Below are 24,094 nucleotides of genomic sequence, written 5' to 3'. Positions count from 1 at the left end.
TCATGATTGAAAACTTTTTAATTGTATTTGTGTATGCAATCCTAAGATGTTTAAAAATACATGTAAAAATGTTTGTATTGTGCTTTTTTTGTATTTTGTATGTTTCAGAAATTCTAGCATGTAAGGCTTAATGTGTCAGAGGATGCGAGTAAAATAAGAAGAGGGTACAAATCCCTAAAATTTTTCTAAGGATTGTTGCATTTTCCTTTCTGATAACAGCAGAACATAGTCAGCAGATGGGACCATTCATTCAAGGTGACCATAAAAATTGCTTTTTTTTGCCCTATGAATCCCTGGGGAAGAGGTAAAAATGTAATGGATTATGCTATCAATGTTGTTCCCAAACAATCTCAGTCAAACATGAGAGTCTAAAACATTAATAATCGCTGCAAATATTTATGAATTAAAAGAACAACAACAACAAACAAAAAAACAGACCGAAACAAAACAAAAGCAATCTGCAGGTTTAAATGTTATTTTCTTAGTGTTTTATCTTGTTAAAACTAAATATTCTTAAAACCAAATATATTTGCTTTTTTTTGTTTCTCAAAGATTTATATATTATTTATATATTTATTATTATAAATTAACTTTCTAGATAATGGCGAAACATAAAACACCTGGCATATATGTATGAACAGCTACAGCTCTAGCCTCTTGTTTTCAGATTGAGATTGAAGTTGAATGGATGAGAGATGAAGGAGTAGTAAAGTTTGATCCCAAAGTAGTATTTGCTGTGAGGGCATAAGACACTTCAGGTAAAGGCACAGTGAGATGCACAGCTATCCCTGCAGCTAGGATGAGAAGAGCTGCGAGGCTGGTCAGACCCCTCCTGAGGATCAGCTGAGCGGTAGATAGCAGAACTGCAGGCTTTTCCTCCGCATGTGGCTCCTCGTCCTGATCATTCAAGTTCATGGTCATGTACTCATCCCCATTCTGAGAGCAGACAAGACGTCAAGCTCAGTTTTCAGAAATGTTTTGTGTTAAGACACAGTAAAAGTCAACAGACGTACCTCTCCGTGCCTCGCTGTGAGACTATTCGGAGTTGACACTGCAGACATTTGACTCTTTCCAGCCCTTTCCACTGCCTGAAATGTTATGGATGTGCCATACATCATGTCATATAATTGATGAGAACAGAAATGAATTAAAAGCTTGATTTTGTTTGAAATTGCACTTGCATTTTTGAAAGGAAATAACTGTAAGCTACTGTAGTGCAAGCTACAGTAGACATTGTTTTATCAAACTCACATTCAATCTGGCTCCATTTTAGTATGTAAAAGTCTCTTTTCATAATTTGATCAAATCATGATAGGCATAATCAAGTCTCATCCTACATTTTTTCCTCACTGAATATGTTTCACTTAAAATTTATGGAAGTAAAATGGACTGTGAATTGCATTTCTTTTTGACTAAATGTTTTTAAACATTTAGAAACATTTTAAAGATGAATACAAAAAAAATAAATAAATAGGAAGCACACATGAAAATACTGAAATATACCTCTTTGGTCACTCTCTCCCAGTTGAGTTTAAAAATGACTGCAATGAAAAAACTGGACTGCACACATACACAGATGAGAAGTCCCAGCCAAAAGCCTGTGAAAGCAAGAGAGGACATTGCTGTAGGACAGCTGTTACCTTATTACAGAATTGTTTTAATGAATGCTGCTCTGGGTGCTCCAGATGCATTAATGCAATTCCCCAGGGACCAGTACTCTGTCCAACTGATGTTCTCTATGTTCTTCAACCTAATGAAATTATGATTTTAGAAACCAGATGCTAACATGGTGATCAGAGAGCATGACAAGGTCACAGAATATCAATAAGTACAATGAGTGAAAATTTCTTTGAATTGTTAATAAGATCACAGTATAAAAAAATGGAAGAAGACAAACCAACAACGTCTAATTTTGCAGCAAACATGAGAGAGGTGCCAAGTGGAAGTCCAATGCAGTAATAGCCAAAGAAATTAGCTACAGCTGCGATCTTCTGCTGCCCTGAACCCAACAGAATACCCATGCTGACACACTTGAGGAGAGAATAAACATACATTTAGACATTTACATTTATGCATATACATATGCTTTTATCTAAAGTGTTTGTGCATACAAGCAACACATTTTATCAGTTTGTGTGTTCCAGTCTTCCAGTTGAGCTAAACAAAAACTGAAATGATCATACTGCAAAAAAAAGCCCGAAGAGCAAAATTTTCATAACTTTTTTTTCCCCCCTACTGGCAACTAAGTTGTTAAAATTATTAAAACTGTGTTAAATAATTTACCAATGGGGTGAGTAAAATAATCTTTACATACATAAGATATGTTCTCCATTATCCATTATATATGATTTGTTTACTGTATATACTGTATTACGAAAAATCTTTTTTTCTTTAAATAAATTTTAACTAGCAAATTTCACAAATGCAAACAAATGGCAAGTAACACATTGAATTAAACATTATATTTTTAGGTAGAAAGACTGAAATAATATTTTCTTTTAATATTGTTTTAATTAAAACTTTGTATAATCATTATACTTTTTTTAACTGTAAAACAAACGTAATGATTTTAAGAAAGAAAAAAGCATTTGGAAAAGACAGTCCTCTAAAACCATGCATAAAAAAATCACTTGTCAATTCTTCTGAAAAAAGTAACAGCAATGTAAAGTACTCACAACAAGACCATCAAAGAACTGAAGCACACAATAGACGTTTAAGAGTTTGGAGACGAGCACCACAATATGCCTACAAAATAAGACACAATCATCAGTACAGTACTGTTTAAAGAACATCTCTACTGCAGGTCTGATTTGCAAAACAAATACTTACCCGTCTGATGTAAATAAGAAACCAATCACAGTTTTTGTCGATGCAAGTACAAGACCTTGCAAAATTGCCAAGGCAGCTGCATCCAAATGATAAAGGAAAAGAAAAATGACATGTCGGACACAAACAGACAATGAAAGATGAATGTGCCTCAAAGGAATATGACTGTTTGTAAACCTGTGCAGATGAGGGACACCTTGCAGGTGCGAATCGCTCCGGCTGTATCTCCAGCTCCAAGTGCATTACCCACACGCACACACGCTGCACCTTGAATCCCTAATGGAAACTGTCATGGAATATACATAAATGTAATTTTTTTTTTATGTTTTGAAAGAGGTCTCTTACGGTCACCAAGGACACATTTATTTGGTTTTTAAAAAATACAGTATAAAAAATACTTTTTTTTTTTTATGTCATTTATTCCTGTGATGGTAAAGCTGATTTTACAGTTCAGCAGCCATTACTCCAGGCTTTCAGTGTCACATGAGTCTTCAGAAAACATTCAAATGTGCTGTTTTGATTAGCAAGAAACTTTTCTTATTATTATCAATTCTGAAAGCAATTATGCAGTTATGATTCTTTGATAATTAGAAGGTTCAAAAGAACAGCATTTATTTAAAACAGAAATATTAAAAAAATGTATTTAGTGTCACTTTTGGTCCATTTAATGCATCTGTGCTAATCAAAAGCATCAATTTATATATAAAATAATAATAATAATATTAAAAAGATTATTAATAAATGAATAAAATCTTGCTGGCCCCCAAAACTTTTTAACCATGTGTGTAAACCTGTACATAATTAATCAGTTCTCTAATAATTTCATATACTTTATTTATCTGGTAATGCATCAGGCAAATCATTGTTTGACCAGGGACATAGCGGGAAAAGGGAAGCATCTGTTATATTCCTTCAGGAACTTTATAATTGGGTAAATATTCAGGCTTAAATTACCATGTAGTTTATAAAAGCCAGCATAATGACTGCATGTTGAGCTGCCAGATCCAGTTCCCCTAGCATGCCTGAAAGAGACGGATATAAGGGAATGCATTTGACAGTATAATAATGTTACATTAAAGTGGTCTCTTCTCTGTGTTAAAGCTATTACACAAGCATTTTCTTTTGTCCGGAAGCAATCATGCATGAAAAATCATCTGAGGCTAAAATTAATAACCTTAAACCACATTAAGCACTACATCCAAACAGACATTTTAATTGGAGGCCATTCTTCATGACTAGGCCTAATAAAATGGATAACTCAATTACATTTTATAGGCAGTGGTTTCCGTGTATTAAAACAAAGGTTTGTTTTTGACTTTAGTCTTTAGAAAGCACCTGCTAAGAATCCTCCAACCTCATAAATCCACCACTCAAAGCAAAGCATCATGGTGCTGGGGATGGCCAGTTTCATATATCCATCCCACTCCTGCAGTGAGTCACATGACCAGCCTGTGGAGGAAAGAGAAAGATTTCACATTTATTATCCATTTATTAAACATTGTCGCAGGTTTGTGTAGTTTATCGGCAAGTTTAACTAGCTAGTTAGCTCACCTCCCCATGTTTCAACATGGAGCTTCTTCCAACGAATATATAAATAGAGGAAAACACAAATATAGACCTGAGATATGGTGTTGGCAGCAGCAGATCCACTGAAATACAAAAGACAGAAAATACATGACTGTAAAACTGATACATTAGTTGTTATGTCCTTGTATGGATTCAAACTAAAATAAGTGTAATTGTTATAAATAATAATAATAATATTACAGCATAACTATGATTTTCTTGCAACCCTATATAGGATAAATGGTGTATGAACACCTTACAGTTTAGACACAATATGATCAGTTTCATATGGAAGCCTAAAATCCGCCACATACGAAAATTACAATTAGGTCAAAGAAGTCATAATAATGAAATTGAAATTGTGACATACTAAGTTGAAAATATTACAGTCGTAAATAAGAGATAAAAATATATATTTGGTTATTTTAATTATGAGGTTTTGACTTATGTCATCATTTAGATTTTTAAAGTCATATTTTTTAAGTCATAATTTCGAATTCTACAATCAAAACTTTTAAGGTAAGAATTTTGACTTCATCTCATAAATATTAGCTACTTTATGACTAACCAAAGCATGATTTTTCATGTCGCGGATATCTGAGCAAGACAAATTAATTGCGTTTCGCTGAATGAATGAATCAGTGTTTTGAACTAATCGTTTAAGTAAATGAAGCAATGACTCACTCTTCAACATTTCAGAAAGAATTGGTTGATTTATGATTCAGTGAATTGTTCATAAAGTCAGTCACTTGATTTACTTCTTAATGAATCAGTGAGTTTGAATGAATCAACTGAATGAACGGTTCAACACAGTCAACAGACTTGTTGCCACCTATGGGAGTAGTGACGTATACTGCCGAAATGGAACTTGCAAGCGAAGACAAGCGGAGTTATACAAGCAATCACATTACTGTACAACTAAATATTACAGATCCTGGAACGCAGTTCGACCAATCTAATTCGAGAACCAGATCTGTTGTGTAAATTACTAAAACAACATGATTGTATGTAAATGAGTGACAGCCCCTTCAAACTTACTATAACCCAAGGTCCAACCAGTTCAGAAGGATGTAGTTTGTCAACACATTTGCAATGTTGGCTGCAATGGCTGCATACATCTGAGGCAGAATCACTCCCTACAGGCCCAAAAACGGTCACTGTGAAAGCATCCTTTGGATCTACAGTCACTGCTGTGACATTAGATTGAGTGACACGTATGAAGCCACATTTATAAGTCACACTATATCATACAGCGAGGAAATCTCAGCCAATAAAGATCATACTCTTTAACAGTTGGAGGCTGATTGTATTGATTGATACAGGTCTTAAGATCTTGCATGCAACAATGCTTTTGAAGAGCTCAGCTAAGGTGCTTATCTGACAAAAAAGATTGCATACCTGGTTTTGGAGATAGGCTACTTGCAGCTGATGCAAAAACATAGCCTGTGTGAAAAGAGAGAGAATGGGAAACTCTGCTGGTTGAAGATGGGGTGTGTATATATGTATCATATTTCAAGCTATATCATGTAAATAATGTGTCTGTGATGGTAAGAGGAAAATTATGCTATTTTTTATAACTCACTGGAACTGCTGGCAGGTAACAAACCACATAGAGTTGTGCTATCCTGAAAAGAAGCACATTTGTAACTTTGATATAGAGGACAAGGCACCATAAATGATTTTAAAAATAGAGCTTTGAGTTATCATTCAGCAAAACAAATCTGCTATGCAGTTCCATTTTCATCTTGGCTTGCATCTAAATTGAGTATTAGAATGTGTGTCTGTGCACATTGAAATTCCTCATTTAACAACATTGTCAACATTTATTTAGGAAGGGGCATTGCAAAATATGTTTGCTGGAGATAGGGAGAACTGTCATTATCAGACACTATCTTTTTTGTTAAAACCTTGGGGATCTATAACTTTACACTACCATGAATAAATATTGCCCTTTTTTTTGGTTCTAGTCAAGATTATTTATTCATTCTAAAACAGCGGTCTTCCTTTGTGGGAAGTCGTGGCCTAGAGAGTTTGACTCCTAACCCTAGGGTTGTGGGTTCGAGTTTCGGGTCGGCAATACCACGACTTAGGTGCCCTTGAGCAAGGCACCAAACCCCCAACTGTTCCCTGGGCGCCGCAGCATAAATGACTGCCCACTGCTACAGGTGTGTGTTCACTGCTGTGTGTGTGTGCACTTTGGATGGGTTAAATGCAGAGCACGAATTCTGAGTATGGGTCACAATGTTGTCCCATTCTTGTCTAATACAGGCTTCTAGTTGCTCAACTGTCTTAGGTCTTCTATGTTGCATCTTCCTCTTTATGATGCGCCAAATGTTTGGACTGCAGGCTGGCCCTTTTAGTACTGGGATCCTTCTTCTACACAGCCATGATGTTAATTTATGCAGTTTGTGGTCTGGCATTGTCAGGTTTTCCCTGAAAGAGACGACATCTGGATGGCAGCATATGTTGTTCTAGAACTTGCCCAGAGAAAACAACTGTGCTTCTGGATCATGTTTAGATATGGCTTCTTTTTTGACCTATAGAGTTTTAGCCGACAATGGCAAATGGAACGGTGGATTGTGTTCACTAACAATGTTTTCTGGAATTATTCCTGAGCCCATGTGATTTCCATTACAGCAGCATTCCTGTATGTGATGCAGCGCCGTCTAAGGACGCGAAGATCACGGGCATCCAGTATGGTTTTCCGGCCTTGAACCTTATGCACAGAGATTGTTCCAGATTCTCTGAATCTTTGTATGATATTATGCACTGTAGATGATGATAACTTCAAACTTCAAATGCAATTTTTCTCTGAGAAACTCCTTTCTGATTTTGCTCTACTATTTTTCGCCGTAGCATTGGGGGAATTGGCGATCCTCTGCCCATCTTGACTTCTGAGAGACACTGACACTTTGAGAGGCTCTTTTTATACCTAATCATGTTGCCAATTGACCTAATAAGTTGCAAATTGGTCCTCCAGCTGTTCCTTATATGTACATTGAACTTTTCCGGCCTCTTAATGCTACCTGTCCCAACTTTTTTGGAATGTGTAGCTCTCATGAAATCCAAAATGAGCCAATTTTTGGCATGACATTTCAAAAGGTTTCACTTTCAACATTTGATATGTTATCTATATTCTATTGTGAATAAAATATAAGTTTATGAGATTTGTAAATTATTTCATTCCTTTTTTAGTCATAATTTGTACAGTGTCCCAACTTTTTTGGAATCGGGTTTGTATTACATGTAATTATATAATCTAATAATGAACAAGAAGACAAAAATATTTTAATTCATATTTTTGTTTATTTTTTGCAGTGAATCACCTGGCCACCTCTGGATCTTGACCCAGCAGCAGGAGGAGGGGCTGGGTGTTGATGAGCAGAGCCCAACAGGGCAAACAGAAGAGCAGGAGGATCAGGACACTTCTCTGCAAGATGATGCCAACACGGTGCAGATTCTTCCCACCAAAGGTCTGACAAGGACATGAAGCTAGAACTCAGACACAACACTTGCAATTTATACTGTATTCCTAAAATGTCCCATATGGTTAAAAATTCAGAATTTCAGCAGAATGTTATGTATTTCATATTTCATTGTAGGAGATCCAGTGGGGTTTTCTTCTCCTAATTCAGTTGATGTTTAACTTAAATTATGAATCTTAGCTCTCTGTTATGGTCTCAGGCTATTGGACCCACTGCATATCCAAACATATTTTCATACCTGAGAGATAAGAGTGTCAGCAGCCAGTGCAAGACCTCCACCTGTAGCTGCAGTTGTTATGTTTATTGTCTGATAAATCAGAATAACAAGCATCAGCTACTTCTCATCCATCCTCTGAACTACTTCAATACACAAGCTTAAAAAACAAAGGCTTAAGATACGTTCAAACCCCTGATGGCTGAACTTTTACATACTGTGCCAACATTTGCATTTTTTTTATATATGTATTTTTTTTTTACCACAAAACAAACAATATGTAATACTCCAGAGAAACAATAAGCAGAGCGAAATAAACTCACAGCTGAGGCCATTCCATAACCAGCGAGCACACTGTTTCCCAGGCGACCGCAAAACATTGTTATGACAAATGGTAGGAGATAATTCAGAATGCGCGAAGCAACCTGGAATGACAACCTGAGAATTCTTAGGGGATGAGAAGTATTTGAGAGCAATGAGCTACAGTATATGGAGGAAATAGTGACAGTTCTTTGACCTTCTGGTTTGCAGATTCATTATTTGCCACTTGAGGTGATATTGATATAAAACTTCCAAAGTTTACAATATGAATACATATTTTATATAGATGTGCATACATGAATGTAAATGAGAGAAAGAAGCTGAGTTCATACCAGGGGTCCGGTCATGCGCAGGATGTGGTAGAGCTCCTGTCTATATACTAGAGGGATGCAACGTCTCACGGATCCACAGCAAAAAAGCTTGGAACTAGGCTCCATTGATAAAGCTTCAGTCCTATGATTTGAAACATCCATGATCTCCTTAGACCTGATCTGCAGTGAAGCCAGAGACACGGCAGGGGACAGTCCCGCTGCTGCAGCTGTGCTGCTAACAGGTCAATGTGGCAAAGTTTCACCATCTTAAAAGCTTACTGATTAGGTGAAGCCTATGAGTGGAAGTGTTGAAATCTGCAACCAGCTGACCTAAGTACAATAGAGACCTTTACTTCTTGAGAATGGTTACAAGATGGGAATTTGAGGAATATTTTCAGCATGTGATATTTCAGTCAGGATTTTTTTTAAATAAAATTGATTGACACAATATACAATGTACATACACTTAAGACAATTCCAAGAGCTTGACGGGGGAGAGGGGGTCTGGAGTGCAATTTTTACAGAGGGGGATTTCAATACCCCACATATTGATAGCAAATCCCTAATGCGCAAAAATAATATACAGTTTTAGAATGTTTGTGGGAGTGGGAGGGAGCAGAACGCACATTGCAGGAGCGGGCAGTAATGGTCAGAAATTCAGAGGGAGCAGAAATAAGAAAACAGTCCCGTTCAGGGCTCTAGCCATGACTGATAGCAAGCGGCCGAAAAGCAACTTTCCTCCCTCCAAAAACAGAACCGTCTGGCCGAGGCCAGCCTAAAAAGACGATCAGGGGTGCGTTTTCCTTACAACGACGTAGCTCGCAGATTAACCACCATAGTACGATGCATCGTTATGAAAACGAACGACCTAGTCACGACTGTTTCCCGAAACCATGGTACCTGTGTCGCAGATCCATAGTTCAACTTCAAACTACGTTTTGAGCTGTTCGTTCTTCTTCTTCTTCTTCTTCAATCTAATGGCTGTCTGGAGACAATGGCACATACCGCCACCTACAGTAATTTGGTTTTATTTTCTCTTTTGAGAAACGTTGAGAGACGTTACGAAGGAGTCGAGTAATAAAGAATCATTCGTTTGTTCTGCAATACATTTTACACACACGGAATTAAAAATGTGCTCTTTTCTGATCCCAATGTCAATAATTTCACAATTTCAGATAAATACTATTTCCTATGTAGGCTAATATTGATAGGCTACTTAACCACAATTGAAAAAAGATGGGTTTTGAAAAACTGTGATGTAGCCTACTGTTGTGGATTGCTTATTTTGCTCAATCTTTCTTATTTATGTCTTCTTGCCTTTCTGACATGTTAATGACACGAAAACCCCAATTTTTTCAAAGCTTGAAATTGCAGTTCTTTTCAAGGAGGTGGAAAATAGTAAAGTCCAGCTATTTTTAAAGCTGAAAAATAGCATTACAAATGCTGACGAAAATAAAATCTGGGCAGAAATCACTCAAAAAATAAATGATGCTAGCTATGGATATTGACAAAGCCCAGACGAAGTCAGGAATAAGTGGAGGGACTTTGCAAGTGTAACAAAACAGAGGGCTGTGGCACGTAAGAGGGAAGCAAACAAGACTGATGGGGTATCAGTTCAGTTCCTCCTGTCCCTACAGAGGAAGAGAAAGTTTTGGCCATCCTGGGGCCTGTTGCAATGGAAGGATATAGAATATATTTGCCTTCAAAGTCCAGGCCTCCAACATCAGGCCCTCTCCAGTTTGGCCCTTCAACATCAGGCTTCACATCTTCAGAGGGCAATAAGAAGAAACAACGCTTTAACAACTGCAGTTTAAACCATTTGTTTAATCTGACATAATTTCTGTTAAATATTTGGTTTCTTTGCCAATATGCATTATGCAATATGCATTAAATGAACACTTATAAACATTAAAAAAAACTTTTGCAAACAGTGTTTACTGTCTCTCTTTCTCTCTCTCTCTCTTTCTCTCTCTCTCTCTCTCTCTCTCTCTCTCTCTCTCTATATATATATATATATATGTATTCACACACAAACACATTTGTAGAGAGTATTCTATATTCAACGAACTATGCTTCTAACCACAGGTGGAGAGCTGTCGTTCCAACGACACAAGTTTGCGAATGTTCGTTTGAACCATGGTTTCGGGAAACACCGAATCGTTGAACTACATTGGTAACCATAGTTGGCTAACGATGCTTTTGGGAAATGCACCCCAGGACAGTTGACAGGCCACTGCTGCATGTCGTCACAAAAGCTTATAATTTTAACGTGTTTTTAAACCTTGCCACTTGCCAATTTAAAGGAGCATTGCATAGGTTCTGAAATTTCTAACTGTTACTGACACCAGTGGCCGTTAGAGGAACTGCAGCCAGTCTCATGCTCGTTCTCAGTGCGCACGCTCTTTTTTTTTAACTTACGAGGAGGTTCTGTGGGTGTCTGAATTGTGCTGAAGGCTGGTCGCTTCTTTCCATCCGCAGAATCCATTTGAAAACACTATTGCCACTGCTTACTATAATGGCTGGCGTGCCGTATGGTTGTAAGCCCAAGTAGACGAGAACGCGCATGACGTCACATTCTGTGACATTCACATTCTTTTCGCGCCAATTCGGGCCCGACTCCTCCACACACAATTGAGCCTACAGGCTGATAGAGGCAACCGTGGTGGACAGTCGAGGTGTCATTCTTTTTTTTTTACATCATGGTTGGCTCATACATGTACGGTACAAATGAAAACTCTATCTTGAAGATTTTTTTAAGTGAAAAACTCCTCATAGCTCCTTTAAACATTCAAAAGAGTTTAACCTCTTACAGTAAGTGCCACTAGCCCACCGGTGGGCCTGTTGGCGCTCTTTTTTTGTTGTTGTCTTTTTTCTGTCACATATCTTAGTAAAACTCATAACTTAAATATCAATTGAAAACTTAAAGCCTCAAAATTCATCTTGTGAAATGCATCTTTAAATCGTACATTGCGTTATCATGGAAATGGTACTTTAGTGGGTAGAGTCAGCTGTCATATTACAAAATGTATTATGGTCTTTTAGAATCAAAAGTTCAATGGAGTTTTGATGGAACCCAGTTGCTGTTTGTGGTATAATGCCCTAAATAAAATCTCTCAGGAACCTCAATTTCTTTAATAACAACTTCAAATTTGTAACATAACTTATGTATAAGACTTTCATTTTATAGCAATTTTGGATTCAAAAATATTTAGAAAAATATTTATTTGATGTAAAATAAAATCAAAATGGTATACAGTGCATTTTCTTAACAGTAAATTTAAACTTCTTTAACTTTTTGATACTTTAATATTTTGAAATGGTTTAACTTCTGCAATAATCTGTAGATAGTTTCATTAAAAAAAGAGTCTAACCTTAGGTCAACATTCCAAAGCATCCATGAATTATAACAATTTAAGTTTGAATAGTGCACTTTCACATCTATATTCAAAAATGGGGGTGGGTTAAAGCATTCAAACACAAGACGTGGAAAAGCTCAACTGAGTAGCTGGTTACTCTTACGCTGTGTTCGGTGCGCACGCAGAGAACCACGTCTCACAAACAGCAACACTGAACTGAACTCTCCTTTGCGAAGTTTCCTCGAAGTTCCTCCTGCACCTGAACGAACAAATACAAATCGCAGTGGTTTAAACAAACAGAAAAAAGGACGTGAAAGAGACCAATTCAGCCCCCGCGGTGTTCTGGTGTTTAGGGCTCATGCAGAGAGAGGCGTTTCAAAACTCTTGAACACTTTTTTCTCTTGTACTGACAAATACATTATGTTAAAAAAAACTGTTGGTTATGTCTTAAGTGAAAGTAAACAGTTGAGAGAATTTGGATGTGTATTATATTGGATGCATTCATTGTCTCGTGTCTAATTTAGCTACTAGCTGCTGTAATGTTAATCCAAGAAAATGAAAGAAAGAAAATCACTCTTGATGCTTGAACTGCTCTTGATTTAATTACTTTGTAGTTTTAACAAGAATTAATGCACAGTCAAACCAACAATTATTCAGGCACCAATTTGTTATATTTTTTTCAATTCATTTATGTAAGTGGGTATAGCTAAATAAAAAGTGAACTGTGATATATATAGTTCATACAGTGGACTACTAGTGAGATTTATATATAAAAAAAAAAAAATAATAAAAAAAAAAGTTTAGACCTCACCATGTTTTGCTACGTGTTATTTCCTGAATTGCTAATGCAACCTTTTTACATCACAGACTGGACAAAATTAAGCATTGCTTGTTAATTGGTCAACAAAGTATTGATAGTTTTATAAATATTATCATACTAACAGTTGTCTGAAGTTTTGGTTGATTCTATCCAATACATACATTTCTAACAAAGTTATCTGACATTATCAAGATGAATTTGTTCTGACACAGTTTAACTCTGAGTTATTTATTTACATTTTATTACCATTTTTTAAACTATAGAAAATAAACTGTGATAATGTGAGAAATTTTGAAGATGTCTGAATAAATTTTGATTTGATTGTGTATTTAATTTTTACACTGAAGACTATGCAGTGCTATTTTACATTTAATTATTCGGTTTCTGTACCTGGACACCTACAAACTTAAAAAAACTTAAACATTGTGCAAATAGCACAAATAAATAAATAGAACGAACATACAAGTTAAACACTTTCAAACAGGGCCCACTGGTACAATCTGCACAGGGGCTACATCTTTTCAAGTATATTCTCTAAAATTCCTAAAAAATTCGTTAATAGAATCACAAGGAACAGGAACTGTTCCAGATACTCATCCCTGTTACTCTTCTATATGAACTAGAACTTGAGGACAATGATTCGAGTTCACAGCATGACCTGCACAGAAGAGGGGGCAACAGAGCTTTAATTATAGGCCTATTAGAAAAATCCCTGTATTCTTCATAGTGTATATAGAGGATATCTACTGTATGGTTGTTCCTTTAGAATTGTACATTTATAACAATCTTTTATAAAGTGCATGTTTTAAACAAAGACCCACGGTGACTGCGTGTTTCCTGTCACTGCTCCCTAAAAAAGTAACTAATTACGTTACTAAGTAACTTTATATGGAAAGTAATGCGTTGTGTTATTTTTTAAGTCTGGGCTGGGGTTGCTGTTTGTTTTTAATATGAAACAAGTTTTAAATAAAAAGCTGTGCTTCCATTCTGGATTACACAAAGAATAAGACGCAGGAGAAGAATGTTCAACATTCTTCAACAATAAAAAAAAAAAAAAAGTTTTTTGTCCACATGCTGTTCAGTTTTTTGCATTTTTTTGCATTTTGCATTTTTACAAAATGGTTGCTGCAAGGTATCAAACCACATGTTGTCAATCATGGGATACTAACTAAATGAAGTAGTTTTATCAATTTGTATTCGTTTTTTTTTTTTTACAATTCTCTAAAAATAAAGTAGGTCATACCAGAGAGTTCATCTAAAAGCTTAATATGAAATCATGAGATAAATTAGAAAATTTTGGATAACTGAAAAGTAGTCTTGCATAGCCAGACCTTCAGACTGACAGCTGTAGTTCTGGAATCCATGGCAGTTTTCATTGGCCAAGGGACGCCCATAAGGCTGTTTGACAGACATGTCAACAACCAAAGTTTGTTTCATTCAGCGTCACATTTCCGGGCGTGGAAATGTCGCTACAATAAAAGACCGGTGTGTAAAACTCACAGACAAATTGTAAAGATTCTGTGCGCAAACTCAGGAGTGGACTTACCCATTAGGCAATGGTAGGCGACCACCTTGAGCCCCCTAAAGCCAGGGGGCCCCCTAAAATGCTTTTCTTATAGAAGTTGCACCTTAAGCGCTAACACATGAATGGTTGTTTACGGTGTTTATCACCACGAAAACCATCCGAGTCTGCAGGTGTATGGCTGGACGCACTCTGAGTACCATGAGTGCTCAGACTGACCTACGATTTGCCCTGCAAACATTTCAGCAGTTATCATAGGCCTGTGTGTGTCCCGTATTTCTGTCGACTGAATCATCCATGCCATTAATTATGAATTTATCAGTCTTTTGCATGCCAATCAATTTCTGCATAGAAATATTACACCAAATAGAAGCAGAAAGTCAGGCTATATGCACTTTCATCAGCTCGGGTTAGCCTACAATAATTAATTTGTTGCCTATTTTACAAATGGGACTACAAGAAATTCATGACATGGGTAAAAAAATAAATAAAAAAAGAGGCTAATAAATAATTCACAAATAATTCACATATCATACATGGCCCGGTTCCCCAAAACGTTCTTATCGCTAAGTAGTTCTTAACCTATTCCTTAACCTCTCTCTTAACCTTATGGCACGGTTCCCGACACGTTCGTACGCTAAGTATATCTTCTGTAAGTCACACTTTCGTAAGGTTGGTCTGGACCATTCTTAGCTCTCTCTTAGCGTTATTTGAGCTCATGACGCTACTGTACAACAGTCTTTAGAAACCAGCGCAGCGAAGTACAAGTCAAACTATGGTATGTTGACAATTTTGTGGCTCAACAATGATTTTCTGTTATTTTTTAAGACTCATAATAAATTATGTTCGCAATGGATACAGGTCTATTTATGAAGTTGACTTTATGTGGTTACAGAACTAATAAAGTGGTAATTAGCCTAGGCTTTTTCGTAATGTAATTAAAGCGAATTGGCAATCATTTTTTTGATCATTAAAATCTGGCAAACAATTTGGCTCTAAATGGCTAAGATCTTTAAATGGGTAATCATGGTGGTGTCCAGTAAGCGACCAACTATCGATCCAACGTGTTCTTGTATTGAATCAAAGACGGAGTCGGACTCGGAGCCGTTTAGTCCATGTCAGTTTTTTTATTCGGCAAAACTTAAGCCCTTTTGACATTTTGCCTGACGTGGCTATATTAAAAAATCCCCTCCCAAGACAACTCATTGTGGAGCAGCTGGACCTTCCCAGACCTGCGCTGGCCAGACTAATGCGGCAGAATTCTGCTTTAAGCCCTGAAGCCCAGCGCTACTTTTTTTTTTTTTTTTTTCTTTCTTTTTTTTTTTGCTACAGAGACATTCATCGAGGTCGTGGGACAGGGCTACAGCCTAATCAAGACCTCTGTGTGGAAGTGCGTCCACACTGTCTCCAACGCCCTTCTGCGCCATGCCGGGGATTGCATCCTGGTGGATGGCACTCATGTCACGTAAAAGAACACAAAATCCAATTGCAAGTAAAACAGTTTATTTGCCACAACGCAAACAGCAGGGAACAAGAAAATAGAGCAGGTGAGCTGGTGAACAGGTGAGCTGGTGAATCGGTGAGCTGGAGAGCTGTCTCTGTAACACGGAGACTATGAGGCACTGACCCGAACCAACCGAGAGAATTCTCCTAGGAACAGGCGTGGAAGCACACTGAGCTATATCCTTGGCAGAGCGCAAGAAGAGTGATCTGAGGACAGAGAGCAAGACCAGCATCGACAAACACAAACAACGATCTGACAACATGCAGTAACAACCACAAGACAGATAAAGACAGGACAGAACCAGCATCAGGTGCAGCCATGCTGATTAGCTCATCAGCCCAATGATTGCCGGAGCAATGCTGAATGAACAATCAGACAGAAACGAGAAAACAGACATGCAGAATGAACACACAGATCTATGAACCGTGACAGTACCCCTCCTCCTAGGAGCGCCTCCTGGCGCTTCCAGAGGAACCTACCTGGCGATTGTAATCATCAATAAGCGAATGATCCAATATGTCCCTAGCGGGAACCCAACTCCTCTCCTCCGGACCGTAACCCTCCCAGTCCACCAAGTACTGAAATCCGCGTCCCCTCCGCCTCGAGTCCAGAATACGCCTTACCGAATAAGTGAGTTCCCCATCTACGAGTCGCGGCGGTGGGGGAACTGGGACAGGCGGATTAATGGGGGCACGAAAAAGGGGCTTTAATTTGGAGACATGGAAGACGGGATGAATTCTCCTGTACGCAGGAGGAAGTTTGAGGCGGACTGCCACTGGACTAATAATCTTGGTGACAGTAAACGGGCCGATAAATTTGGGAGCAAGCTTCTTACAGACGGAACGGAGAGGAATATCTTTAGATGAAAGCCACACTTTTTGACCAACAACGTAGACGGGTGGCTCAGACCGGTGGCGATCGGCCTGGGCCTTGGTGCGCGCCCCCACCTGGAGGATGGCTTCTCTAGCCCTCCTCCAGGTGCGGTGGCACCTCTGGACAAAGGCGTGAGCAGAGGGGACCGCGACTTCGGATTCCATACTCTGAAAGATAGGTGGCTGGTAACCTATGCTACATTGAAACGGAGATAGGCCCGTGGATGACACTGGTAAAGAATTGTGTGCGTACTCCACCCATGAGAGTTGCTGACTCCAAGAGGATGGGTTTTGAGACACCAAACACCGCAATATCCGTTCCAAATCTTGGTTGGCCCTCTCCGTCTGACCATTACTCTGGGGATGAAACCCAGAAGAAAGACTAACAGTCGCCCCTAACAAACGACAAAATTCTTTCCAAAATTTGGAAACAAACTGAGGCCCCCTGTCAGAGACCACGTCTGCCGGGAGGCCATGAATACGAAAGACGTGATCAATGACAGCAACCGCTGTTTCTCTGGCTGAGGGTAATTTGGGCAGAGGAACAAAATGAGTTGCCTTCGAGAACCGGTCCACCACGGTCAAAACTACCGTGTTACCCTGCGATGGCGGGAGTCCCGAAACAAAATCTAGCGAAATGTGGGACCAGGGTCTCGAAGGAACCGACAGCGGCTGAAGGAGTCCAGCAGGGGGTTGATTGGAAACCTTAGAAGTGGCACAGACAGAGCAAGCCAAAACAAAATGACGTATATCCCGGGCCATAGAGTGCCACCAGAACCGCTGTTTGACAAGAAATACTGTACGATTTACCCCTGGATGACAAGCTACTTTGGAACAATGGCCCCAACGGATGACCTCGGACCGTAATTCTTCTGGCACAAATAAACTACTCGGTGGGCATCCAGGCGGAGGCGTTACCCCTTCTAAGGCCTTACGGACCTTCGACTCGATCTCCCATGTCATACCAAATACCACGATGTCATGTGGCACTATAGACTCGGGAGACAACGGGCGTTCAGATTTATCAAAAATACGGGACAAGGCATCAGGTTTAACGTTCTTAGAACCTGGACGATAAGAAATTGAAAAACGAAAACGACTGAAAAATAAGGCCCACCGAGCTTGCCTAGAATTTAACCTTTTAGCAGAACTGATGTATTCAAGGTTCTTATGGTCAGTCCAGACTATAAAGGGTTCCTCCGAACCCTCCAACCAATGTCGCCATTCTTCCAAAGCGAGCTTAACTGCCAGCAACTCTCTATTACCAATGTCATAATTACATTCGGCAGGAGAAAAACGATGAGAATAATATGCGCAAGGGTGAACCTTACCATCCGTGGAAGAACGCTGGGAAAGAACCGCACCAGCCCCGACCTCTGACGCATCGACCTCCACCACGAACTGACGGAAGGGGTCAGGGGCCACCAGAATGGGAGCTGAAACAAAGCAACTCTTTAATTTGCAGAACGTAGCTTCCGCCATGCTAGACCACCTGAACGTCATCTTGGCGGAGGTCAAGGCAGTCAAAGGGGCGGCTAGCTGGCTGTAATTGCGAATAAAACGGCGGTAAAAATTGGCAAAGCCCAGAAACCTCTGCAGGGCCTTGCGGGAATCTGGGGTTGGCCAATCTACCACAGCCTGGACCTTGTTGGGATCCATGCGTAATCCCTCGGATGATATGATGTACCCTAGAAAAGAAACAGATTGTGCGTGAAAAATGCATTTCTCCGCCTTGATAAAAAGCCCATTCTCTAGCAGCCTCTGAAGCACTACCCTGACGTGCTGAACATGTTCCTGGAGAGAATGAGAAAATATCAAAATGTCATCCAGGTAGACATATATGAACTGATCAACCATGTCTCTCAGCACATCATTGACTAGTGCCTGGAAGACCGCGGGAGCATTAGAGAGCCCAAATGGCATAACAAGATACTCAAAATGCCCCCTGGAGGTATTAAAAGCGGTCTTCCATTCATCCCCATTTCTTATGCGAACCAAATGATAGGCATTGCGAAGATCCAATTTTGTGAAAAAGGAAGCACCCTGCAGACTCTCGAAGGCTGAGGACATCATAGGCAAAGGGTAGGTATTCTTTACCGTGATACTATTCAACCCTTGATAGTCGATACAAGGACGCAGGGAACCATCTTTCTTTTCCACAAAAAAAAATCCTGCACCTGCAGGAGAAGAAGAAGGACGGATGATCTTGGCTGCAAGAGAATCAGAAATATATTTCTCCATGGCCTCCCTCTCCGGTACGGAAAGTGAGTATAACCTGCCTTTAGGCGGAGAAGTACCTGAGAATAAATCTATTGCACAATCATAAGGACGATGCGGAGGAAGAGAAGCAGCCCGGGACTTACTGAACACTCCCTTCAGGTCAAGATACTCCGCGGGCACGTTTAACAGATCCACATGTTCATCCTGCAACACAGAACAAGACACAGAAGAGCAAGCGGACAACAAACATGATGCATGACAATATTCACTCCAGGATGAGACTGTGCTTAGTTGCCAGTTTATATTGGGGTTGTGTAACACTAGCCAGGGGTGACCCAAAACCACAGGAGCCAAAGGGGAATCAGTCAAATAAAAAGAAATGGTCTCAGTGTGGTTGCCCGAAGTGATAAGACTCACCGACTCAGTGGCATGAGTGATGGGTGGAAGCGACTGACCACAGAGGGCACTGACTGAGATAGGTGGACTAAGTGGAACTGCACGAATACCCAGCTTAGACGCTGTCCCACAATCCAAAAAATTACCCTCTGCACCAGAATCCACCAGTGCTTTACAAGAGAAAATGTCCCGGCCCCTCCGTATTTGAACCGAGAACAGAGTTACCGGGGAGGAGGACTTCTGAGTGGTGACTCCGCCCATCAGTAGCCTCCTTACTGACGAGCTCTGGTTTTTACCGGGCACTGTGCAGCGATGTGACCTGCGGCACCACAGTATAGGCATAGCCCCAGGTTCCTACGCCTGTCCTTCTCCTCTCGAGAAAGGTGAGCCCTGCCCACCTGCATGGGTTCTGGATCAAAGCGGTGATCAGTTGTCTTCTCCGCCATGGCTGCAAACTGGTCACGCTGATGTAGTCTGGTGTCCACTCGGATGGCCAGATCGATCAATCCGTCGAGTGAAGTGGGTAATTCCAGGGTGTAAATCTCCTTAATGATCCGGTCGGCCAATCCATGCCTAAACATGTCCCACTGCGCTTCTTGGTTCCAGTTGCATTCTGCAGCCAATGTTCGAAACTCAATAGAATAATCCGTAACTGACCGATCTCCTTGGCGTAACTCCGCCAATTCCCTTGCCGCCTCCCTACCAGATGCAGCCCGATCAAAAACCTTCCTGAGCTCCTCAGAAAACAATTGGAATGAAGAACAGCAAGTGTGTCCTTGTTCCCACACCGTTGTTCCCCAGAGAGCCGCTCGTCCAGAAAGCAGAGTTATGATAAAAGCCACTTTGGACTCCTCTGTAGGAAAAGACGAAGGCTGGAGAGCAATGTGAAGAGAGCAAGTGGTCAAAAATGAACGACATAACAGGGGCTCACCGGAATAAACAGTTGGAGGCGGTAGACGAGGCTCAATGCGTCGGTTGGTGATATCCACAGTTGGAAACGTCGGAGGATTAAGCGCAGTGGGTTGTTGGGCAGATTCAGGTTTTAACTGTCTGACCTGAGTGGTGAGATCAGAGACCTGCGTGACGAGTGCCTGCACTGCACGACCAGTAGCCATGATTTGCTCCTCTTGCTGTGCAAAACGACTATTGCTACTGGTAAGAATGTCTCTCAGCTCTGCCATACTTGCTGGATCCATCTTGGTCAGATCGTTCTGTCACGTAAAAGAACACAAAATCCAATTGCAAGTAAAACAGTTTATTTGCCACAACGCAAACAGCAGGGAACAAGAAAATAGAGCAGGTGAGCTGGTGAACAGGTGAGCTGGTGAATCGGTGAGCTGGAGAGCTGTCTCTGTAACACGGAGACTATGAGGCACTGACCCGAACCAACCCAGAGAATTCTCCTAGGAACAGGCGTGGAAGCACACTGAGCTATATCCTTGGCAGAGCGCAAGAAGAGTGATCTGAGGACAGAGAGCAAGACCAGCATCGACAAACACAAACAACGATCTGACAACATGCAGTAACAACCACAAGACAGATAAAGACAGGACAGAACCAGCATCAGGTGCAGCCATGCTGATTAGCTCATCAGCCCAATGATTGCCGGAGCAATGCTGAATGAACAATCAGACAGAAACGAGAAAACAGAGATGCAGAATGAACACACAGATCTAAGAACCGTGACAACTCATCCCTATCGCCAATCCATCAGTGAATGATCAGGCGTAGGCTACTTATCGCGAAAGGAAGACACGGCCATAAATGTGCAGGTTAAAGTGGACCATAGGGGTGTGATATCTGACCTGGTGGCAAGGTCCAGCAACACTTCAAGTTCCTCTGACGAGAGGCTTGGTGCCCTTTTTTACGTTGCTTCCCCAGCATATTTTGTATCTAACTCTCTCTCTCTCTCTCTCTCTCTCTCTCTCTCTCTCTCTCTCTCTCTCTCTCTCTCTCTCTGTTCATTGTAGATAGGTTGCTTTTTATTAAAAACATAAACCAATTGCAATCAATACCGCATTAAACAGAAGTAACTGCAGCTGCTTGCCAATCAATTCTAATTGTAAAGTACCTTGCCATTAATATAAAAGTGTATTATATAATTTTTATAAGTCGTTAAACCCATGTCAAGAAGCGGCACAAGTGGCACAATGGGATGGATGATTAGCGAGGGATACCCGGTTTGTCTTACCGTCACAACATATCGTGTGAACATTACTGACCCTTTGATAATTTAATTTATAGTCTATATTTTACTGATAACTTAAACTATGTTAAAATAAATGTTACTGTAATAATTTGAGGAATGTTTCATTTGCATAGAACGTGTTGTCTTTCTTAACGCTGTATTGCACCTTCGCGTAAAGTGGAAAATCGATTCATGAGCAATCGATGCCAACTAATTCAGCACCCTGACTTTGGACAGCGCTCCTGTAACGTCGGACGTAAGAGGCAGCGTGCTAAGAAGCTTCCTAAGGGACACTTCGGGGAACACACTTAGAAACATCAACAACTTTGGTAAGATATATCTTTCGATGTCTTCTTAGCGCGCTAAGAGTGAACGTTATCGGGGAACCGGGCCCATTAAGTTTCAGCAAATCCAGAGAAACATGAAAAATCAGAAAAAGCAGCTATACAATTATAGGACAAAGTTTTACATCGCCTATACTGTATATGCCATTTTAATTTGTGTTTTATTTTTTAATTGTTCGGAATTATAAAATAAAACTCTTATTATAATCGGGCCTATTTTAGGCTTTTCCTTATTTTTATATTTTAGATATCAATAATGGTGATGAAAAAAAATGACAAGCCATTTCCTTATTGGCCTTTAAAGAGAAAGGCATGGATTCCATAATGAAAGAGTTTCTATTTTCATTTTAAAGTAGGTTAGTAATTTAAAGCTTTCTATTTTCTATTTATTTTTTATCAGGTCTGTGAGGCAATTCGCTAAGTTTAGGTTAATCATTGTGAAGTGCACCTGTTCAAACACCAGACAGCAGAAAGCGTTTGTTTTCTTTATTTTATAAAAGCACAACATTTTGTTGATATTGTGTGAGTGCACACAAATAACACTAGCCCCTTTACAGTTTAGAATGAGGTATTACTCTTACCGTTATGAGCAAAATGTATGACTGTGTATTAAGTTGTTTCCACTGTTAGAATAAAATGCAAAGTGATCACGCTGGCTCCTCCATGTCCTGCAGAGCATGCTTCAGATTTAACTCTCCACACAAACGTCTAGGTTAAACAATTAAACTAACATTGCAATATGCTTGAAATGTTTTATATCTATAGACTTTAGGCAAGTCATGATCATCTGAGGAGGCTAAACTGATCAAACATATAGGCTATGATCAATTCACTGTCTGCCACTGGCTGTAAAAACAAAACAAAAAGAAAAAACAAAAAAATTAAATGAACAAAAACTGCTCCAAACATTTTGAAAAAATGTACTGTATAAAAAAAAGAAACAAAATATAATAATTTTTCCATTACATAAAACATTTAACTATTTTAATAGCTGAACCCATAGTATAAGCTATTATAAGAAAATGATATATAATTTATACATATATAATTTAACCAATCTGATGATGACTTAGAAACTCCTGAAGTGTTTCCACTTTTGTGTTCCATATGCATCAGACAGTCAGCCAACGGTCTGTGGGCGTGACGTCTGAGGCTGAGACTAACTGACTAACAGGCTAACAGAATAAAAATTTTATTCTGATTGATAATGAGACCATATTAATATGTTCTCATTCTCCCTGGCAATCGAATGTGATCAAACACCTTTTTATTAATTAAATAAATAAAAAAATTTTTAGTTCATTAAAATTTAATATTTTGAGGACATTTTTTTTTACCAAGTAATATGTGCAATGATTATGATCCATGAATGGCCATTTAAAATATAATATTTTCTAATATATTTATCCATATAATATATTTCTATATATTCTTATATATTTATACAATAAGTGTAGTTTGGTTAAAATAGGTTAAAATAGAAAAACGTATTTAAATTCCAAATGCATAGGCAAATTAGAGGCATTTGGTGACTGAAAAAAAATATTCACGTGTAATGCCATAGTTTAACCACTAGATGTTTAAATAATATTAAAATAAATATTAAATAAATGTTAAATTTAAACCTCTAATTATTCACATCCAAGTGTTATTTTATGATCTTATACGCAACAAGAGAATATTAATGTATGCAAGCAAATACGAAATTGAACCCAATAAAGAAATTTAAAACAGTTTTTAAAAAACAAGGCAACCAATAGCAGTCAGTGAAACTATTATAGAATGCATCCATTGAAGCATTTATTTATTCCTAAAAAGCAGCTAGTTATGGGCAGGATTCACAGAAACTCATTTGACCTCCAAAAGGGAGACAGAAAGATTTCAGAAAGACTAAATACTATTAAAAATATGACAACTAAAATCTGGTTATAGTTGCAATTAAAGTGTTGCTCATGTTATCTAACTGCAATTATAGTATTAACTGCCTATAATAATATATATGTGAAATATCACAACACACATTAACTATAAGGTTGGATTCCTGAGAGGTTAACAAATGCATTAAAATAAAATAAAAAATGCATTAATTGCTTAAATTTACCAGCGAGTGTCCTAGAGAGAAACTGAATTAATGGTTATAACAACTGTT

General features: G+C 39.0%; 1 protein-coding gene across 4 annotated transcripts; it reads right to left on the bottom strand.

The window, feature by feature from the left end:
- Positions 1-589: 589 nt before the first annotated feature.
- Positions 590-9,030, bottom strand: LOC132123616 (multidrug and toxin extrusion protein 1). Of its 4 annotated transcripts, none has more exons than XM_059534379.1 (17): positions 8,745-9,017; positions 8,415-8,516; positions 8,116-8,184; positions 7,719-7,867; positions 5,975-6,017; positions 5,791-5,835; positions 5,431-5,528; positions 4,378-4,475; positions 4,162-4,275; positions 3,781-3,848; positions 3,004-3,112; positions 2,830-2,905; positions 2,676-2,745; positions 1,898-2,030; positions 1,504-1,598; positions 1,014-1,088; positions 590-936 (listed from the first exon to the last, which is right to left on the bottom strand). In XM_059534379.1, exons 1-17 carry the CDS (start codon positions 8,883-8,885, stop codon positions 664-666), a joined length of 1,758 nt encoding a protein of 585 aa, XP_059390362.1. In that variant the 5' UTR covers positions 8,886-9,017; the 3' UTR covers positions 590-663. The 4 variants fall into 4 exon arrangements, with proteins under 4 accessions (XP_059390362.1, XP_059390364.1, XP_059390363.1 ...); XM_059534381.1 differs by having other exon boundaries at positions 8,415-8,529; positions 8,745-8,881; XM_059534380.1 differs by lacking the exon at positions 8,116-8,184 and having other exon boundaries at positions 8,745-9,030.
- Positions 9,031-24,094: the final 15,064 nt, after the last annotated feature.

This window comes from Carassius carassius, chromosome 41 (genome assembly GCF_963082965.1).
Source record: "Carassius carassius chromosome 41, fCarCar2.1, whole genome shotgun sequence".
Lineage (NCBI taxonomy): Eukaryota > Metazoa > Chordata > Actinopteri > Cypriniformes > Cyprinidae > Carassius > Carassius carassius.
The sequence above is the reverse complement of the archived record's forward strand: the minus strand, read 5'-3'. Positions and strand labels throughout refer to the sequence as shown.